Below are 18,147 nucleotides of genomic sequence, written 5' to 3'. Positions count from 1 at the left end.
AGCCTCGTCTTGATAGTGGCTCACAGATGTGGACGCATTCGTGCCTTGCGAGCTGCATGCATGCACATGCTGCGGCAGCCCGTCACCAAGTCGCAACTCGAGCCAGCACCGGGCGACAAAAAGGCGAACTAACTGAAGAGTCGGATGGTTTTTTGTAGAGTAAGAGTAAAAATGAAGTTTCCTAGCGGTTCGGTGCGTACCCAGTGAATATTATTCCGCAAACCTGATGGTCACCTCAAAGACGGCTATCAAGCAAGTGACCAGCAAGGATCGCAAGCCGCTCGTCGTGGGTAAGGGGCTAAGGTCCGGGCAGTGCAAACCCCCAGTAACGTCAATATCGCATGTAGAGTTGGAATGATGCGCGAATTGGAAACCTGTTCCAATTGGAAGCGACCCCGATAGAACCGGTGTAGTTCTTGGCGGTTGTCGTGGATTTCGAGGGGTCAAGTGTCACCAAATTCGGGAGACCCCTTCCATGGTAGACAAGTATACGGGACGAGTAGGGGTGTCCGAGTTTTCCGTGGTGAAGCTGCCTCTACGGATTTAACCAGAATCAGTTGTGTCTTCCTCCTAACCCGATACACTGTGTTGAACAGAGGGATGTACAGCAGTCACGATAACGACTCAGTGCCGAGCTACCGAAGGATCTCGATTCAGGAGTTCCAGGAGGTCCTCACCAAAAATGCACACCTGGTGGGCGTTCATCAACTCAGATTCCTCTGCGTGGATTTTGTAGGGAATTGTCACTTCGCGTAATCGGAACCGGTGATGCTAGTAGCACAGTCTGTCGCACCCCCGTGAGGCTTTATTCGAAGGGTCTCGCAATCGTGGTGACACCTTTTAAAGAAGTCTGCAATCACAAGACCTCGTACACAGCGTCAGAAAGACGAAACTGGGAAGCAAGGGGGCTGACGTTCCACATTCCACTTTGCGGCGTCGCGCTCCTTTTCTTCGTCTGATATTGGAGTAACATGACTCTTTACACGCGTTAGTTGGGGAGAGTTATCGAGTGGTTGGCGGTACAAGTCAAAGTCTGCATCCGTCAATGCTTTCGACCGAGTGCAAATCACAAAATCGTTGCCCACACTTCTCCAGGCTTTTGCTAAACCAGTAGAAACGCTTTCTGCCTGAGTTGCCGCCTTGTATTTGTGAGACCAAGGATCCACTTCCACAATCCTGGCTGGTGCAGCACCTCGTCCCGACCGATCCGAGTCGCTGTCCGCAGAAAGAGGCCTTATAGGTTTCACATTTGAGACTGGTGCGAATGCGCCGTATTTCTGCACCAGCCGTCGGGGAACCTTTCGGCGGGTAAAGTCAATCCCAAGTTTCACAGGCGAACCATGCAAGCAATCATGAAGAAGTTCGAGGGTGCAGCTGCTGGGCTTTGCACTGGAATGAAGGCTCAGGAAATGCATCTTCGAGCAATCCGCTGACGACCCCCATTTTCTTCGAGACACCTGTTCTTGAGGATTGTGTCGGTCGTGTCCGGCGCTTGGAAGCACTCTCTCAGAAGCCGCTTTTTCAGCGATCGTTTTTTCAGTGCCTACTGGTTCGTGCGGGTAGTGTACAGATTCGAAGAAGCTTTTCGGACCGAACAGCCCCTCCGACTTCCCCTGTGTCTCAAATTTCATGGACTTGCTACTCGAGAGTTCAGGCATGCTGTCACCTTTCTGAACTGACGCGTCTCGTATTTTGCTTGTCCAGTTTAAGAATTGGTCTGAGTCTCTTTCGCAGCGACTGTTCAGCTCCTCCAGTCTATCTCCCGGTAGTCCTAGTCCAATTCGTCGAAATTCTGCAGAACTTCTCGGAGCAGGATACCTCCATGGTGGTCTGGTATCATGTTTGCGTTTTTCTCTTTCCTCCAAAGGAAGCTGTCCTTCGTGTGCTCTAAGCGACGAATGAGATCGGACTCGAGAGTTGACTTTATTGTCTTGCGGCGTTGAAGATTGGGTTGCCGAGAGAGTGCGCACATGCTGGGGACTTGATGCCTCTGGAGAACTGCGACGAGTTTTTGAGAAACTCTTGATGGATTGAATGTTTTCCAGAACTCTGTTTGCTGGTACAAGCTCTTTCCGCTCCTTCAGCACGTTGATATACTTTGTGTTCACGAACCTAGATTCCTCTTTAGTGCTGCTGGCCTCTGAACAGCGACTGGACACCGCGCGTCGTCGTAATTTTGTTATGCTGTCTGAGAGCGTAACCACGTCAGCGAATGTCACCGATCTCCGGAGTGATGTTTGCGAAGTGGAGCTGCGGAGAGAAAAGATTGGCCGTAAAAATGAACACGCCGAATATTCACAAGCGCTACCACATCCGAGACCCGAGAGCTACCGTTGCTGCGTGAGGTCTTCCAATGAGGCGTGAAGATAACGTAGTGGGCATACTTGCGCTCACAGACCCAGTCCTTTGTTCTGAAAAACCATGTAGATGTCCGGTTACGCAGTTCTCACCATTTCTCGCGTTTGTTGGCCTCTTCGTGGATTTCGTCTTCGTGCTCCTGACATTCGTACCACACAGGAAATGGTGGTATCAATGCCAATGACCCATTCAGAGGTCATATCCACAGGAAATATAAAGGCGCTGTCTCTTGGAGCTTTCTGTTGCTTGCCGCATTCTCGCTTACTCTGCTGTTATCTCATCCCACCTTCCGTCCCGTAGTTTATCCAGCTAAAACGAAACAACTGTGAAGCCCAGAAATAACTACGTCGGACATCCTTATTCGTATAAGATCAGAGGATATCCGTCGAGTCATATCCTAGAGTTGAGGGGCGCATCTGCTGAATTTGAGTCGATGTCTGTTTTCCAGTGTCGGTGTAGTCATCTATCCTTCATCTGTCCAGTCGTTCCGTGTCCACCTATCATGTCGCGGAGAGGTGGGACGTATGAAATATTACCGCATGTGCTTCATTATTCCCATGCACGTGACTGAGAAGGAGGAGACCAGTAGGACAGGGCAGACAGTTAAGAATCTTGACATCACGAATCCGTTCGGCGCGCGACAGGTCGGCAAGTTGATGAAGCGTCTTCGCAAGCCGTCGGGATTCGGTGGTAGACCTGTCCAGCATGCTTAAAGACAGCAGGAGGGCTTCCACAGGTGTCGGAAGGGAAATCCACCGGAGGTGAAGGTTGAACATCGCGTAATGTCTCTCTGAGGAACCAATGCGGGAGTTGTACAGTAACTTGTAGGGTCCCGATGCGCCTTGCAGCTCCTTCCTGACGAACTGTACGAAACTGGCAAGGCTTCCGCCTCTCAACCCTTCGACCACTACAACAAACTGCCTGCACGTTACACATTCGGGACGATCAATTCAGTGAAGTTTCTTTCCCCTCACTCGTTTTCCCAGTATGTGTAGGCAGCCCACAATTGGCAAACAAAAACCGGCCGGATTTTTTTTAGGCCACAACAGAACGCCACGCAGGATCCGGCCTGATCATGCAAGCAAGCGGAAACTGCTGTGGGATTGACGACTCGCTAGGCGGCTTTCACAACAATTCATGTGGTTTGTAACCACATGCAAGCATCACTACTTGATGAAACGTGTATCGAGACTAGCTGGAATTTCCTCAGCTGTTGAATGGTCGACACACAACCTATAACCTAAAGACAACAGAGGGAAACCCTTGGCTGAGAAGAGCATGCAAGCCTTCTCCAATCCATCAACTATGAAGACAAAACGACTACCGCTTTTCAGTGTACGCCTTACTTTTCGTCAAAGAGAATGAATCCCGTGAGGACGTCATGAGCATTGCTACCCTCCTCATCAGCAGGAAGAATTTCGAGTGAGAGGGCATCGTGCGTTTCGACGTTCATGGCCTGCATATTTCTTCTGTCTACTTCCATCACGATTTTCTGGATCAAAGGCTTGCGGTCCGGTTTGACGAAAAGAACGAGACAACCAAAGGGTTCATAGCGGAGAGCGGGATCAGCCTCGGTATGCTGTAGTTCCCGTGTGTTGCCTGGAGTTGCCTCTTGTTCACCGTCATGTTTCGGAAAGCTCTCCGCCTCCTGCGCTGCCTCACACGCATCGAGTGCAATGGACGCCCCTGACGGTACCACATCTTATTCAACGTTTGACCAAGAAAGAACGTCGAGAACCCTTCAACATAACTGAAGATGTTAACCAGTGCCACTGCTGCCTGAACTGACCACTAACGCCACAGTCTCTTTTGACATTCATTGGCGAGTATATGGTTGCATGTATTTTGCAGACGGGAGTCCGGAAGGAATATCTGGGATTTATGAGAAGTACTCCTCATAATGTGTCAGCCAGTTGCCGTTTGTGTATTAAACCGTGCGGTGATAAGTTATCCACCGTTCGAAAGCACAGCAACGCACCGCGCATTTCGTCTCACTTTTGGATACTGTTGGCCGGCCTCGTGGAGCATTTGGATTTTCTCAATCGACGGTAGAGGTTCGCTGAGGCGAACGCGGAGCATCAGTTGAGTGCCGTAATCAAGGTATCGCGTCGACACGTGCTGTGTCTTTCCCGGCATGAATCGTGTCAAGTAGTTATCTGGTTGCGCTAGTAGCTGACTGGCTGATTGGTCTTTAAGCAGCGTCGTTTGCTCCAGTACGGGCACTCCCCCTGTTCCCAGAACCGGATAAACAGCTGATGCTAGCTCAATGCGCTTAAGACCATGCCGCAGCAGTTCCTGAAATCTGAAGTTGGCAGCCCCGTGTGGCCTGATGATTCTTGCCTCGAAAGAGCCACCGTCGAAATCGTCTTCTTTCGTCATTCTATGTTTACTTTTCGTTCCTGGTGGCTCAGGTCGCCCGGGTGACGGAACTTTAGTTTTACGGTGACTGGCGTTTGCCGTTAGGGATGTTCCGCGAGGGGAAGCAGTAATAGGGGCAGAGCATAACTCTTTGCTGGTATCTGATGAGGCTCCACCTTGGGAACAGGCTGACAGAGGTGCTACTTTTGAAATGGTCGGGGAGAGAGTTCGGCTGCCTGCCACAGTTCCAGGAGACGAAGCGCGTCCTCGTTTTGTTCCTGCATTGCTGCTGGTCGACCCCGACATCACATGTCCTTCCAGTGTCGTCTCTTTTGACGCATTTACTCCGTGTACGCTCTGAATAGCCAGGGTGTCCTGATCATGAAGTTCGACAGTGAAGGCGAAGTCTTCAAGGAAGCGGCGCAGGGCAATTTGGTTCACCACTGCTGGTCCCCAAAAGACAACGATATCATGGTTCCAAGAAACATCTGCACATTGAATGCCATCCGCGCAGAAGCCCGAAAAACTCAGGGCACGGACAGGCGTCGTTATCGAGATGTTGGGGAACCACTGCGCCGCTGCATGTGCAGCAAGTTTTGTCTTCTGGCAACATGCAGATAGCAGCTGAGTGTCACTAGAGGCACCGTCAGTCGTGGAAGCACCAACACCAATGCCTCTGTCCGTTCCACTGGAAGCAGGCTCATCGTAAAGTACGTCGGTGGCATTAGTAGAAGAAGAAAAGACTGACACGGGGATCCTTCTGGCGTTGCAGAAGGTGATGCATACGGGGTTGACCAGTTCCCGAAGTGCAGTGGAAAGCGGAGCTTGCGAACATGATACCTCGAGTTCGAAACGATGAATGCCTGAAAGCATTAGACACAACGGAAGTAACGTGATCGCCCGTCTTTAAATAGACATGGGGTCACTCTCAATGACCCACTTGCACGAGCGTAAAAACATGACATTATCAATCAGTGAAGGGCATGTGTTTCTCCTTACAGGGACAGCCAAACGCACACATACGAAGTTCGAGAATGCTCGAGTCTGTCTTCATCGTGTCAGAAAACCAGCAGGTACATTCGTCCGATTTGACTTCCCAAGACCACAAGAAGAGTTGAGCCGCTCTCAATATGACTGCGACCATGTAAGCACATTCTGCGTGTGAATACGCGTGCCATGAAAGTATGGATACTCAGATGTTTTTTTCTCCACATGAGCACACATTTCTCACCGTCAAGTGTGGCAAACGCTTGATTTAGTGATGGGCACGACTTTATGGATCCTGCCTCGCTCAGAAGCAGAAGGCTCCCAATGCGCATCTGGCCTTGACGGTGCATTTCGAAGACAGGGAGTGCTTTTACTTCTTTCGAACTTTTGGGTTTCCCTTTCTCTTTTGCAAGCCCAGCATTGGCATTCATTCCTGATTCACTACGCCCCGCTCCCCTTTTGGACGGCGCTGTGCCTTCTCTTTGAGAGCACACGCTGTTAGGGCTGCCCTTCGGCGCTTGGTCCAAGCTTCCATCTCTCTTTCGGCCAAGACAAACGATCAGGACCTCATTGGCAATTCGCTGACAAAGAGCCCACGAGATGGTGACTCCTTCTAGTGCCACAGTACTCGTAGCAGTGACAACTTGGCTACGAGGAACGTCGATTTCCTCGCTTTTCTCGGCGATGGCAACGGGAAAAGTGTTGCTACCAGCAGCTGGAGGCGAGGAAGAGAGACCTGCCTCTTGAAGAGTTGTGGTCGGCACCGGCCCACCTCCGAATGTGGTTACCGCTTTCGAGATCTGCACCCGTAAGGGCTGCGGAGATTTTTCACCTCTTGCAGAGGCTGGTGGTAGTTGCAGCTCAGGCAAAGAAACAGTCTTCAGCACTTCCCACGTGGACACATAGCCTGCATCATAATTCTTATCCAAGAGATTAAAACCTACATGAAAGTTGACTCCTGGCTCTGTCTCATATGTGACGGTGAATGTGACTTCAAGTGTGACACATGAGGGCGAAATGGAATCAAGGGCAACTCGGACAGTAGGGTCGAGAGCCCGCTGCAACAATCTCTCTTTGATAGGATCATCCTCCCCCATTTTGTTCCTGTCATTTTGTCGTTGCAATTTAGGGGCTCCACTCGCAAACGTAGGCTTTTCCGGCTGAAGCAATTCCCAAAACGCGCGGACGACAGGCAATGAACACCCGCTTCCAACGCGGCTACGATGCCCCCGCATCGATTCAGTCGCCACGCTGACTGCCTGTCAGAGGAAACTTCCTCCAATAGATATCGAAGCCCCACCTGTGAGGGGTCCCTCACATGCTCGAGTGGTCGATCACACAACATGCAATAAGCAGGTTAAGAGCCTCCCTCTTGCGACCCAGAATGTTTACGGGTTTCTGTGGATCGCACGGAAAAGACGAAACCAGGTAGAAGGAGAATGTCTCTTGAAAATCGGCCGCTCTAACCACAGCACTGCATGATTTAAAATTTTTTCTGTATGTTTTTGGCGATCCTGTCGTGGGCTGTCCTTCCTCACAGTTCAACATCGAACAGCCAATAATCGCTCTAAGAGGCACAAGGCAGGTACGGACAATCTCTCATCCTCAGTGCAAAATGCAGCTATTATGTTTTTTCACCCTGCTGCTTCCAGAGTATCCTGTGCGGTTCCGTAGACGCACAGCAACCGTTCACTCAAGAACAATACGGGCAAACATTTCACACACGGGAATGGCAATAGCACAACGGAGTTGAAATCTCCCAAACTAGGTGTGAATGCTCTGTCTGACAGACGCGCCTTGTGCGGCGAAATTTCGATTGTTTTCAGCATGGCTATAGTGGGCAGAACTCGGTCTTGTAGAATGCCCGCCTTCCGCACGATGTCCGTCTCCATGGTACATCTCGACGAGTCTGTGCTGGTGGAGACGCTCGCTGGTGGAGAGAGATACGAACTGAGTACCGCTCGAACCCCGTACAATGTGTAAGGATGATAGCATCTTTCCTCGGACGGCACACTGTCTTGTCCCTGGCCGCGACGTCAGTTATCTCCGGTCTCCATGCAACGACGGGTGGGCTTTCTGATTTTAGGTATGTACCGTGTGAGTTATCGTTTAAGGCAGCTCCTGCTGTAGCTCTGACGACTTTTTGCGTCAACCCCGCATGTCACGTTTTTGGGTGTTTTAAGGCTTCCTCATTAAGGAACTGCAGTGCGCAACAATAGCTCAAATGCGCGATACTATACACAACTGCTTGGCCGGTGGCACCGCTCTCGACAGATAGGGAGTTGCATGTGCACGCGTTGAAACATACACATTCTAGCCTTTGCAAAGTAAGTTGACCCCACCTTTGGGTTGACGACAAGCCTAAATGACACAAAACGAGGCATCCAGAGGGCGCGCCTCTCCTGGAGTCTATTGTGGACTTCATTGCAAGAGCGATTTTTGGAAAACTTCATATCATCGGAAAAACACGTTGCTAAAAAGGTCCCAGAAAAACTCAACCTTCCTTCTCATTGCAAGGCTGTACGGAGACGGACTGAGGAAACGCTTAACGATTCCACGTAATGCAGGCCGACACACAGGCGGACGTCTGCCGTACGCACCCATATGAAGAGATAATAATCCCTGTACCAGTGCTTGCAAGTATGCACGAAGAGCGCATCTCATCGATGGTATACACACACTACCTTCCGCGGATCCACGCACTACTCGCCACAACCTGTTTCCCTGATACATCTCGCCTGACAGCGATAAGCTGAGAATCGACAAGGCTGGTCCTTGCCCCGCGAAGATCTGTCTTCACCAGCCCAATGGCCTACGCCCACAGTTTCGGAAAAACGGAAGAGTCCCCCACCCGATCACTGAACGCATTCCATGTTTCCGGTGCAGACAGTAGACACAAACAAAGACATTATCAAGTCACGTATACGTACACACTCGTACACTGGTCTCACGTTCAGGTCTCTGTCTACTTCTCTATAGGGGTATCTCGATAGAGGCGCGAAACGTAGAGGAATGGTTACACAGATCGACAGGCGCTGATCCACGTGTGGACGCACAGAATACGGCCTACACGAAGCATGTGAAGTCAAGCTCGTCTGTGGTCCTCTTCGTCTCCGATCCGAGACAAATGCTTCCCGTGCTCGACCCCTCGCGCCCGTCGTCCGTGCTGGCCGGTCCCCCCCTCTCCTCTTTTCCGCTACAAGCGATGGGAGAAACCGAAACTGGAAACGTGAGGAGACACACGCCAGTTCTCGGGCGCAACGGCTGTCTCTCTTTCTTGCCCTCCGGCTTTCTTCCTCGACCTCGTCTCCCCTTCTCTGCTCCCTGTGCCAAATTGGAGTCCACTAACAGAGGAACTCTTCTGCTTTCCCCCCCTCCCTCCCCTATGTCTCTCCCCCAGCCTTCGCTTTGCGTCCAGTCCGAAGTCGGGCCGACCCGGCCTGTTGGGCAACACACACAGGCCTCTGTTGAGGGAAAGTTGCCCCTGCAGTGTTGATTTCCACTGTGCACTTCACTGTACTGAAGAAGCGAAAACGCCTCTGTCGTTTCGAGCTTCGATTCTTTTCTCCCCCCTGCTGCAGGGGCGCTACGGAAACGAGGGAGACGCCCCCAAGGCAGGTCAGCTCCTCTGTCTTGTCGAACCTCAGACTGCTCTGCTCTCGCCTCCGCATCCATTCTGTTCTTCTCAGTGAAAGCGGGGGAAAAATCAAGGCTCGTCCAACACGACGTACTTTACAGCCGCAGCAACGACCTGCACGCAAAACGCGTTCCTCCCGAAACCATGCTCCTCAGCATTTCTGCCCTCCAACACCACGGCGACGACCGGGACTCAGCGGCAGCCGACCTTCGAGTCTCTCTCTCTCACGTTTGCAGTTCCAACCGAGGAAGACGCACTCACGCAGACCTCGCCAGAAACACTGGAGAGAGTCTTTAGTTACTCCCTTCCAGTCCACTCCCCGAGACCCCTGGCGCCCAACAAGAGCGAAAGAGGAACACACCTCGTACACCAAATTACAGAACGCCCCACGGAAGCACCAAACATCGAGACACAGATGCATGCAGCGTTGTACGGAAAAAAAGCATGTTTTTGCATGACTAGCCGTCATCCGTCGAGGGCGGAAACGGTGAGGGGTCGATCTTTTCTCACTTGAGCGACCAGGAGCAGGACGATAATCCAAGTCATGCGGAACTCGTGGTCTGCGACAACACCCAAGACGGCGGAACAGGCGAGGCACACATTGGAACTTCCGTTCAAGTCTTACACAGGTTGTCCCCGCAACCGCACTCGAGATGTTTTTCCACGCTGAATGCTACAGCGGAACGATCCACTGTCGAGAAACTCGCCAGGCACCCGCACACAGCCCGACGTGAATCTACACACCCCACACCTTCAAATACATTTATATACATATATATATATATATATATTATACATATATATATATACATATATATACATATAAGTAGCTGAAGTGAAGGAGATATAGGTTTGTGACTGCTTCACACCCGAAATTCGGTAAATGGTGAAGCCAAAAGTGCAGGATTCTTCACGATTTTCGTAGTTGGGAAAAAGCGCTTCCTTCCGACTCGAAAGCCTGGTGATTCCGGCGTACCCTGACACTGTTCGCGCCGGACGACGTTGAGGAGCTCAAGAATGCATGAATATCGAGTGTTGAGAATATCGATCCTTTCCTGCAGTTGCAGGTGGTGGTGGACCTACAGACAGCCACAAGAGAATGAGAGAAGAAGAGGCTCAGCCGAATCCTTCCTCTTTTTCCGAGATGTCCACCTATGAAACGGCGAACACGACAAAAGGTTGCATGCAGCATGCGTCCTTTGCCGTTGTATTCACACGTGAAGAAGTGATTTGTTGCATGTGACCCTCTCGCTATGGCATGCAAGACGTTTCGACAAACAAACGAACAGGCCGAGGCCAGAAGAGAAGTATCTTCGGATGGGTCTCGGACCATTTTCTCTCTTCTGCACGTCGACTCACTCGGTGCCAGAACGCCTGCCACTTGTCGTCCTCCCAGAAGAAGTCAGGCACGTCGAGGAAGTCTGGAAAACGAAGGGTGAAGCAGAAGCAAACGAGAGCGAACGCGCAAACTCCACCAACCTGTCTACTTGCAAGCAACGAGATGAAGCACATACAAATCCAAGGAAACAGCCAGAGAACGCGATAACAGAAATGAGAACTGAGGGGAAAAAGGACAGGGACTTTGCGAAAACACCGAAAAGAATCCCTCCAGGGATGCGTTTTTGCTCCAGCCTGTTCGGAACCAGTGTTCCGTAAATAAGCCAACACACATCTGTTTCAACGAGGCTGTCGCACCCCTGCAAATCGAGATCTGAATCTATCTATCCTTCTACACAAACCTATATATATATATATATAGATAGATATATAGATATATAGATATATATATGTACACGTCCACATATAGCCTTATCCACCGGAGTCGAGTATTATCCATACATCGCAGGCGTAAACAGCGTCCATTCAGTTACTAAACAGGTGGGTGTACGCACAAAGGTATCCAAGACTGGATATGTAGATATAAACCGCACCAATTCGAAGGGGAGACAAATCTGGAGCCGAGAATGTGTGTGTTTGCGCCTGAGTGAAGGCACCATCCATCGCGAGATCGAGAGACAGACGGTCGATCATGGCGCCATGCGCCGATTCGTGTGAAGACAAGATAAGGGAGAGGCCCGAGACGGAGAATGGGTGACCTTACTTTCGACAATGTTCACGTTGATGATTCTCACGGAGAGGTCGGCGAACTGCTTGTTGTATGCGTCGCTGTGTTCCTCGTCTCGCTCTTTGAGGAAGCTGGGAAAGTGGAGGAGAGACCTCCAGCCGCTCTGGTGACCTTCCTCGGCAGAGAAATCGCAGCCGAGGCGCGACATGCGCTCAGGTACTTCCTGCACTCGCGCGATGGTGTCGTTGACGAGAGCCTCTGACCCACACAGAAGTTGGTGAGAAACAACGAAGTAAAGGTGGAAAGGGAGACGCAGACGCACGACCGGAACAACCGACTGCCGAGGTCCAGAGAAATCTGCGAGGAAAGCTTCGACAAAGGAAAAGCGCTAAGGAAAGCGCCGAACATCCAGCAGTCAAGACACACTTCTGCCAGACAGGCAAAACGAAACCGATACCGAAGACGAGAAGAAAACACCCACACCGCACGGTCCCTCCCTCAACTGCCTCAGAGATCGCCATCTCGTCTTTCCCTGGCTCCCCTCTTCGACTGCGTCGCATGCGATTTGCGTTGCGGGGAAAGAGTCAGAGAGAGATCGAAAAGGGAAGCAACGCGTAGCCGGAAAAGGACCGACTCTAGCAACCGAACGCACTGCATAGGCCCAAGATAACGATAGTCAAACAGTTTCACGGTGGAAGCTGAAAACAAAGGACGCCTTCACAGTAGAGTTCTCCTGGATATATTTACGCAATTTTGAACGGCAGATAGGGAACAGAATCGACAGACCGCAAGGCGAAGAAAGGAAGAAAGTAAGAAAGAAAGTAAGAAAGTCCACACACAAGGTGGAAGAGCTCCAGCAAACGCGAACGAGAAACGGTAAAACAACTGTGAGCATAAGCACCTTTAGACTTCAAAAGACTTTTGAAAAAAAGTCGAAAGACAACCCACCCCGGCCAGAAACGAAAACAGGGCGATCGCGAAAACTCGAAACGGTGTGAGGAACTTCTTATGCATCCAGGAGAGGACCGTCGAAGTCTTTCTTCTTCTGAAAGCTGAGAGCGACGTGAGCGAGGCTCACCGTATACATCGAGGCGAACCGACTGAGCAATTGCGAAGGATGCCGCCAGCTTTTCAGAGACATCCCGAGTCTGCACCAATGCAGTCAACAATGCGATTCAGCATCCCCAAGGGAGTGCATGCACATACAGGGAGGGAAGCGGAAGAGGAGACAGCAAGAGTCGCACCTTCCAGCGAATCACGGTAGCGCCGTTTGTTTTCGGAGACACCAACGCTGAGGAGTGAGAACTGAGATGGAACGAGAAAATTCGGCAGCAAGCACAGACACGCACAGCGAAAAGTGTAGAAGCCGAGCCACCGGCGCCGGAAACCCCCCAGTGCATGCGCTGCGTCAGAAGCGAAGGACCGGGAGAGCAACGACGCATGCAGCTCGACGAAGATGCGGCGAAGACATAGCAGGACAACACGGTGAAAAGCAGAGAAGAAAGTGAAAAAAGCTTCAGAACGGCGTACCTTAAGGTAGAGGCGGTTTTGCTTGATACGTCTTCGGGGGATCTGCAACAGAGGCAGAAGCAGAAATGTCGAGAATGCCTCGTTGTTTCCTTCGAAACGTTCACGAGAAGTCCCGAGACGGCAGACGCAGAAACATGAAGCAGCCTTTGCACAGCGACAAGAGGCTGATCAGGGGAACAGAGATACACACTGTTCCTGGGCTCTCTACCTCGTACATGCACCGTGTACATGCTGATCGCGATACGCAATTCCGCTTCGATCTCTTCTTCGATACGTCCACTTTCGCCGCGTTTTGTACAGAGACTCGCATTCGCATATGGCGAGAGGAGAAATGCAGACAGAAGCCCCCGCGTTCTCGACACAACGCAGAGAGACACAGAGTAGATACACAAACAAAGACGCAGACACACACAGGCAGGCAGATCGACAGAAAAGTTCCCTGATAGACAGATCGATTGACAGACAGAAATGCGTCGCGAGAGCGGTAAGTGAACAGCTGAAGCGTCTTCGATCTCTCGATTTATCAACAGAGATGACTGTGTGTCTGTGCTGGTCTGATGCTGAGTCTCTTGTCGCGCCGGTCTCTCGAGGATGTCTGTTCCAGTCTCTGCAAGGAGTATTTTTTGGCCGGCGAAACGGCCGCCTCTCACCGCCGAGGCCGAAGACCATTTCCGGAGGTCGTCGATGTAACTGTAGAACATCACATCTTCTTGAGTCATGTCGACGCGGAGAAATCCAGCTGCAGGTTTTCGGGCAACACAGGAGACATACGCGGCACACAAGAGAGGAATTCTCAGCTGATGATGTATTCTGAACGTCGCGCGTAGGTAGTCCTCCATGCCGCACCAGATTGAGACTGTCCATCTGCGCATCTCAGATGGCCCTCGATGACACAGAGGAGACGGGAGACAGAACGCACAGAAGCGAGGGGGCCGGTGGAGAGAAGGACGAACACAGCCGGGAAGAACGTCACACGCGCGCATGCAAGGGAATCCCAGCTCGAGAGCGCCAGTTGCGGCGCAAGATGCCGCCCTCGCTGCTCTCTCTCGTCCTCCATGTAAGTTGCTCACTAGCAGAAGAGAGAAGCAGGGACAGCGCCAATCGAAGAAAGAGAGGCATTACTCGAAAACCTAAGATGGCCAGTTCCGACTCAAGTAACGAGGTGCAGGGAAGAGCTAGCCCTAGCCCAAAGTTCCACCTTGAGACTCGGCTGTGTGGAGACGCGAGTCGAGGTCTCTCGGTCGCCGCCAGTTTTGAATTTTCTCAGGAAAACGACACAAGACTTAAAGAGAGAACGCTCCTGCGCACCGAGGCAGCCAAGGTTGGAAGGGCCGTCGCAGAGGCTCCCCAGCGTCGACTGAGAACTCGCGTCTTACTCGCAAATCTTCCTAAAAACCAGACCAAGGTGCTCAGCATGTCTCTCCTGATCTCGGCGCCGCCGACGTCGCCGCCACCCCAGACGACGACAGCGCCGTTCGAGAAGACGAAACAGGACCCGGTGCGGTCTGCCTGCGGCTCTCGGTCCTTTTCATGCTCGACGCCTTCCTCTCGGTCTTCCATGTCGCGTCTGGGCTGCCAGAACAAGACGCGCGACGCGTCCCCGCCTCGCGCGGCGTCTTCCGCGAGTGAGAAGTACGCGTCTTGGACGGCCTCATCCTGTCTTCCTCTGCAAGCGCGCTTTGCTTCGGAGCTGAAGGGACTCGTCTTTCTCGCGGCGCCGGCCCAGGCGAAGGGTGAGAAGGAGCTGAACGTCGACGGCCTGGTCTCTGCGAAGCAGGTCTGACTTCCCAGCAAGTGACCGAAGAAGCCCCGCTTGTTCGGGGAGCTCTCCAGGCTCCCGAAGCACTCGGCAGGCGAGAGGGAGAAGGTCGGGGACAGAACAGCCGAGACCGCGCCGGTTTTCTTTTCTCGGCGCCGCCTCGAAGATGCATGTTTTCGCGACGGACCAGCCGTCTCGTCGTCCGACAAATCGTCGGGTCCCAGATCCCTCTCGCACCTGGCTCCGCGGTGGTCGGGACTCCTGCTGGCGCCTCGCCCCGGCGCGCCCAGAAGCTGCTCGGAGTCTCCGTCGCCTTCTTCGCGTCCTTCGCACCGCCCTGCGCAAGCGCTCCGCCCGGTCGACGAGGTCGAAGAAACGCTCGACTGAGACCGGCTGCGCGCCTCCTCGTGGAAAAAGTCGAACGTGTGTGCCTCCCGCGCTCGCAAGCGTCTGCCAGAGGCCTCCCACCGCTCGCGCCGGCGGTTGGCCGCCTCCTTCGCCTCCGCCTCCTCCTCCGCCTCCTCCTCCGCCTCCTCCGGCTCGCGTCCCCTGGAAAAATGTCCGCGGGGAGGCGCCGAGAAGTCGCGATGGAGAGAGCCGTGTCTCTTCAGGAAGCTGTCCACGGAGTCTTCGCCGGGTCCTTCCTCCTCCGACTGCACGGAGGCGGATAGCAGCGGACGAGCGTCGACGCGCCCAGGCGCCGCGTCCGCCTGTGCGGCCCAGCGCCGATCCGCCGGGGAAGCCCCGCCTGCCCGCGGAAACGCCGACGGCGAACGCGACGACCGCCGCGCGCCAGGAGCCAAGACCCGCAAGAAGGTTTCGTAGCGATCGTGGCTGCATGCCTAGAGAGTGACGAGCGCAGGCGAGGAGGGACAGCAGACGCAGAGGAAACACCGGAAACAGATGAGGGGGGAGGAGAACGAGAAGCAGCGAGAGCAGCGGACGGTGAGCAAAAGAGGAGGAAGCAGGTACGAACGAGAACAGCGAAGGAACCGCCCGAGGCCGAGAGAAAACGTGAGACAACGTCGAAAGAAAGAAAAAGAAGACGGCGACCGTGGCGGGAGAGAGAGCCAAGGGAAGGCGCGAAAGGAGAAAAAGAAAGCGCGCGAGGCACCCGACGACCTTTCCTCGCGCGAACAAAAGGTCCAAGCACACAGTCGAGAGGTGGCGGCTGCCGGCCCTGGAAGGTCCGAATGGACGCTGCAGATACTCCGCCTCGCACGAGGAGAGACGAAAGGATCAAACAAGCAACGCGGCACCCTCCTCGCACGCGCATGTCCTCACCTTCACCTCGACCACAGGCAGGTCGCTGTCCGGGAGCTCCAAATATAAAACGGTTCCTCGGTCGTCCAGAAAGCGAGCGTAGCAGTGTCGTCTGTCCATCGACACAAAGCAGAGGGCATCGACTCGCGACGTTCGATGAATCAAATCGACAGACGTGAGGGAGAGTTCGTCCGACGAGGCGAAATCAGTGTACACGGGGACGGCGACTTTCGCGCGGAACACCGAGCGTAGGGGAAGGCGTTTCTGGACCTGACAGAGACGCGCGAAGCCGAATCAACCACTCCAGACCAGACGCCGTACACAGCACCCCACACAGAGAGGCGTTCGTCAGTTCGTCACCCGTGATGTCGAGAGACTCCCGTGCCTGCGATCGCCGTTGTCTCTCCGACTCGGGTCCCGCTCCCCCCAGAGTCGTCCAAAAAGACTTGCCTCACTTACGCGATGAGGGCTTCGTACAAAGTCCGGAGGTTGTATCCCTCTGCCTGGCACATGGAGTGGACTGGAAACCACAGGCGTTCTTCCTGCGTCTCATGCTGCTCGTCCTCGAACTGGCGCAGAAACTTGGTTGTGTTCCACGCATTCTTCCCTGCAGGCGCGCGTCTCTGTCGCCTCTTGGCCCCAGAGCGCCGCAGGCTCTGTGGGGTATTCGGCGCGCCGAGAACCGCCGCGGGGACCTGCTGGGAGGAGAGCGTCGGAGGCGCGCGCCGCCGAGAAGGCGCCGGCGAGAGAGACTTCCCTTCGTCGCAGAAGGAGCCTCCGAAAGTCTCCAGGTTCGGAGACTGCGACGAGCAGCCTCTGCGTCGCAGGGTCGAGTCCTCCTCATGCGCGCTGTTTTCTCGGGGACGCAACGCGCTCGAGGAGGAGGCCAGTGCTGGTCGCTCTCGCGCGCTCAGTCGCGAGAGCCCAGCCATGGTGCCTCAGCTCTTGAGAAACTGTGGAGAAAAATCCAAGGGCCGCCTCCAGTCCTCAAGCGTTCTCCACCAAGGCGAGAAGAGCGAGAAGAGGCGAAGAAGAGCGAGAAGAGGCGAAGAAGAGCGAGAGGAGCGAGACGCCACGAGGCAACGCAAAGGCTGGAGGGCGCTTCCGTGAGGAGGAGGTGAGAAACGCCGGCAATGGGGTCGGTGGCTGAGCTGAAAACAATGGAGAGAGCGATGTAAACCGTGGAACTAAGATGCATCCTGGTCGAGGTAGGTTGAAGGGATGCACGACTCCCTCAGAGCGTCGACTTTGAGCGTTTCGAGGCCTTCGGAAGGAGACAGGGGAGCGAACTCGCGTCTGGACGGCTTAGGGAGAGAGGGAAAAACGCGCCAGCGAGAAAGTCCAAGGTAGAGAGGAGAAGAGGGTGCAAAGCCCCCAGGCGAAAGGAGACAAGCACAAGACGCGCGACGAGCGCGCACACCGCGAGAGAGAAGAGGCACCTTGCTGCCGGAGGAGAGACGGGAGGAAGGAAGAAAACAGAGCGGAAAGGAGAGAAGTTGGGACTTTCTAGGAAGCGGCCCGTTCCTTTTCCGAAGAAAGAACGAGAAGGAAACTTTCATAGCGAAAGAAGCCGTCGAGCGAACGGCGTAAAAAGAGGTCAGCGGTCGAAAAGTAGGGCGGCTTCCACGCGCGCGAGTCGACGGCAAAAATGACGGCGCCTCACAGGCTCTCTCTTTGCCGCACAACGAGCGCAACGGCCCTTGGATACAGCTCTTCGAGAATTTTAGGCGAAAGAGGAGCTGCCCAACGCGGGGAATGTCAGTGTGTGTATCCCCAGCAAACAGACACACACTCCTGCCTCTGAGGCGATGATTCCCCAGATGAGGTGGCGGCTCTCAACCGGAGCCGCGGAAAAACTAAACGCTTGCTACAGTTCTCCGGAGCGAAAGACTCAATCAACGATTTCGTTGACTCAGCCAGGACGCCTTCACCCTTGACTTAACTGTCGACGATGCAGTTCCTCTGCAAGGATGATGTTCGCAGTGCTGGCCGGGCAATTAGATCGCCGTATCAGCCTGCGGCAACGCAGAATCTCAGGGGGTGTGGTGTGTCTGAGAAAAGACTGCCTGTCGAGAGCACTGAGGCGGCTTCTGCCCCCACCGAGCAGCGAGAAACGGAAAAAGGCGGTGTGGAGTTCGCTCTTGTCTGTGGAGGAGAAGGAGCTCACGCACCCGCTTCCGTGCTCTCAAA

The 18,147-nt window shown here is 53.7% G+C and overlaps 2 protein-coding genes across 2 annotated transcripts; both read right to left on the bottom strand.

The window, feature by feature from the left end:
* Window positions 1-986: 986 nt before the first annotated feature.
* TGME49_205140 (hypothetical protein) lies at window positions 987-7,925 on the bottom strand. Its single transcript, XM_018779318.1, has 5 exons — window positions 5,948-7,925; window positions 4,354-5,579; window positions 3,705-4,006; window positions 2,451-2,497; window positions 987-2,250 (listed from the first exon to the last, which is right to left on the bottom strand). The coding sequence occupies exons 1-5, from the start codon at window positions 6,936-6,938 to the stop codon at window positions 2,216-2,218; spliced, it is 2,601 nt and encodes an 866-aa protein (XP_018637290.1). The 5' UTR covers window positions 6,939-7,925; the 3' UTR covers window positions 987-2,215.
* Window positions 7,926-8,094: 169 nt separating this feature from the next.
* On the bottom strand, window positions 8,095-17,464 carry TGME49_205150 (ACR, YagE family COG1723 domain-containing protein). The gene is made up of 11 exons (XM_018779319.1): window positions 16,417-17,464; window positions 15,979-16,069; window positions 14,312-15,536; window positions 13,586-13,674; window positions 12,936-12,977; window positions 12,484-12,553; window positions 11,442-11,663; window positions 10,700-10,761; window positions 10,317-10,419; window positions 9,851-9,900; window positions 8,095-9,454 (listed from the first exon to the last, which is right to left on the bottom strand). Exons 1-11 carry the CDS (start codon window positions 16,887-16,889, stop codon window positions 9,410-9,412), a joined length of 2,472 nt encoding a protein of 823 aa, XP_018637289.1. The 5' UTR covers window positions 16,890-17,464; the 3' UTR covers window positions 8,095-9,409.
* Window positions 17,465-18,147: the final 683 nt, after the last annotated feature.

Source organism: Toxoplasma gondii, chromosome VIIa (assembly GCF_000006565.2).
Source record: "Toxoplasma gondii ME49 chromosome VIIa, whole genome shotgun sequence".
Taxonomy (NCBI): domain Eukaryota; phylum Apicomplexa; class Conoidasida; order Eucoccidiorida; family Sarcocystidae; genus Toxoplasma; species Toxoplasma gondii.
This window is presented reverse-complemented; position numbering and strand designations above follow the sequence as displayed.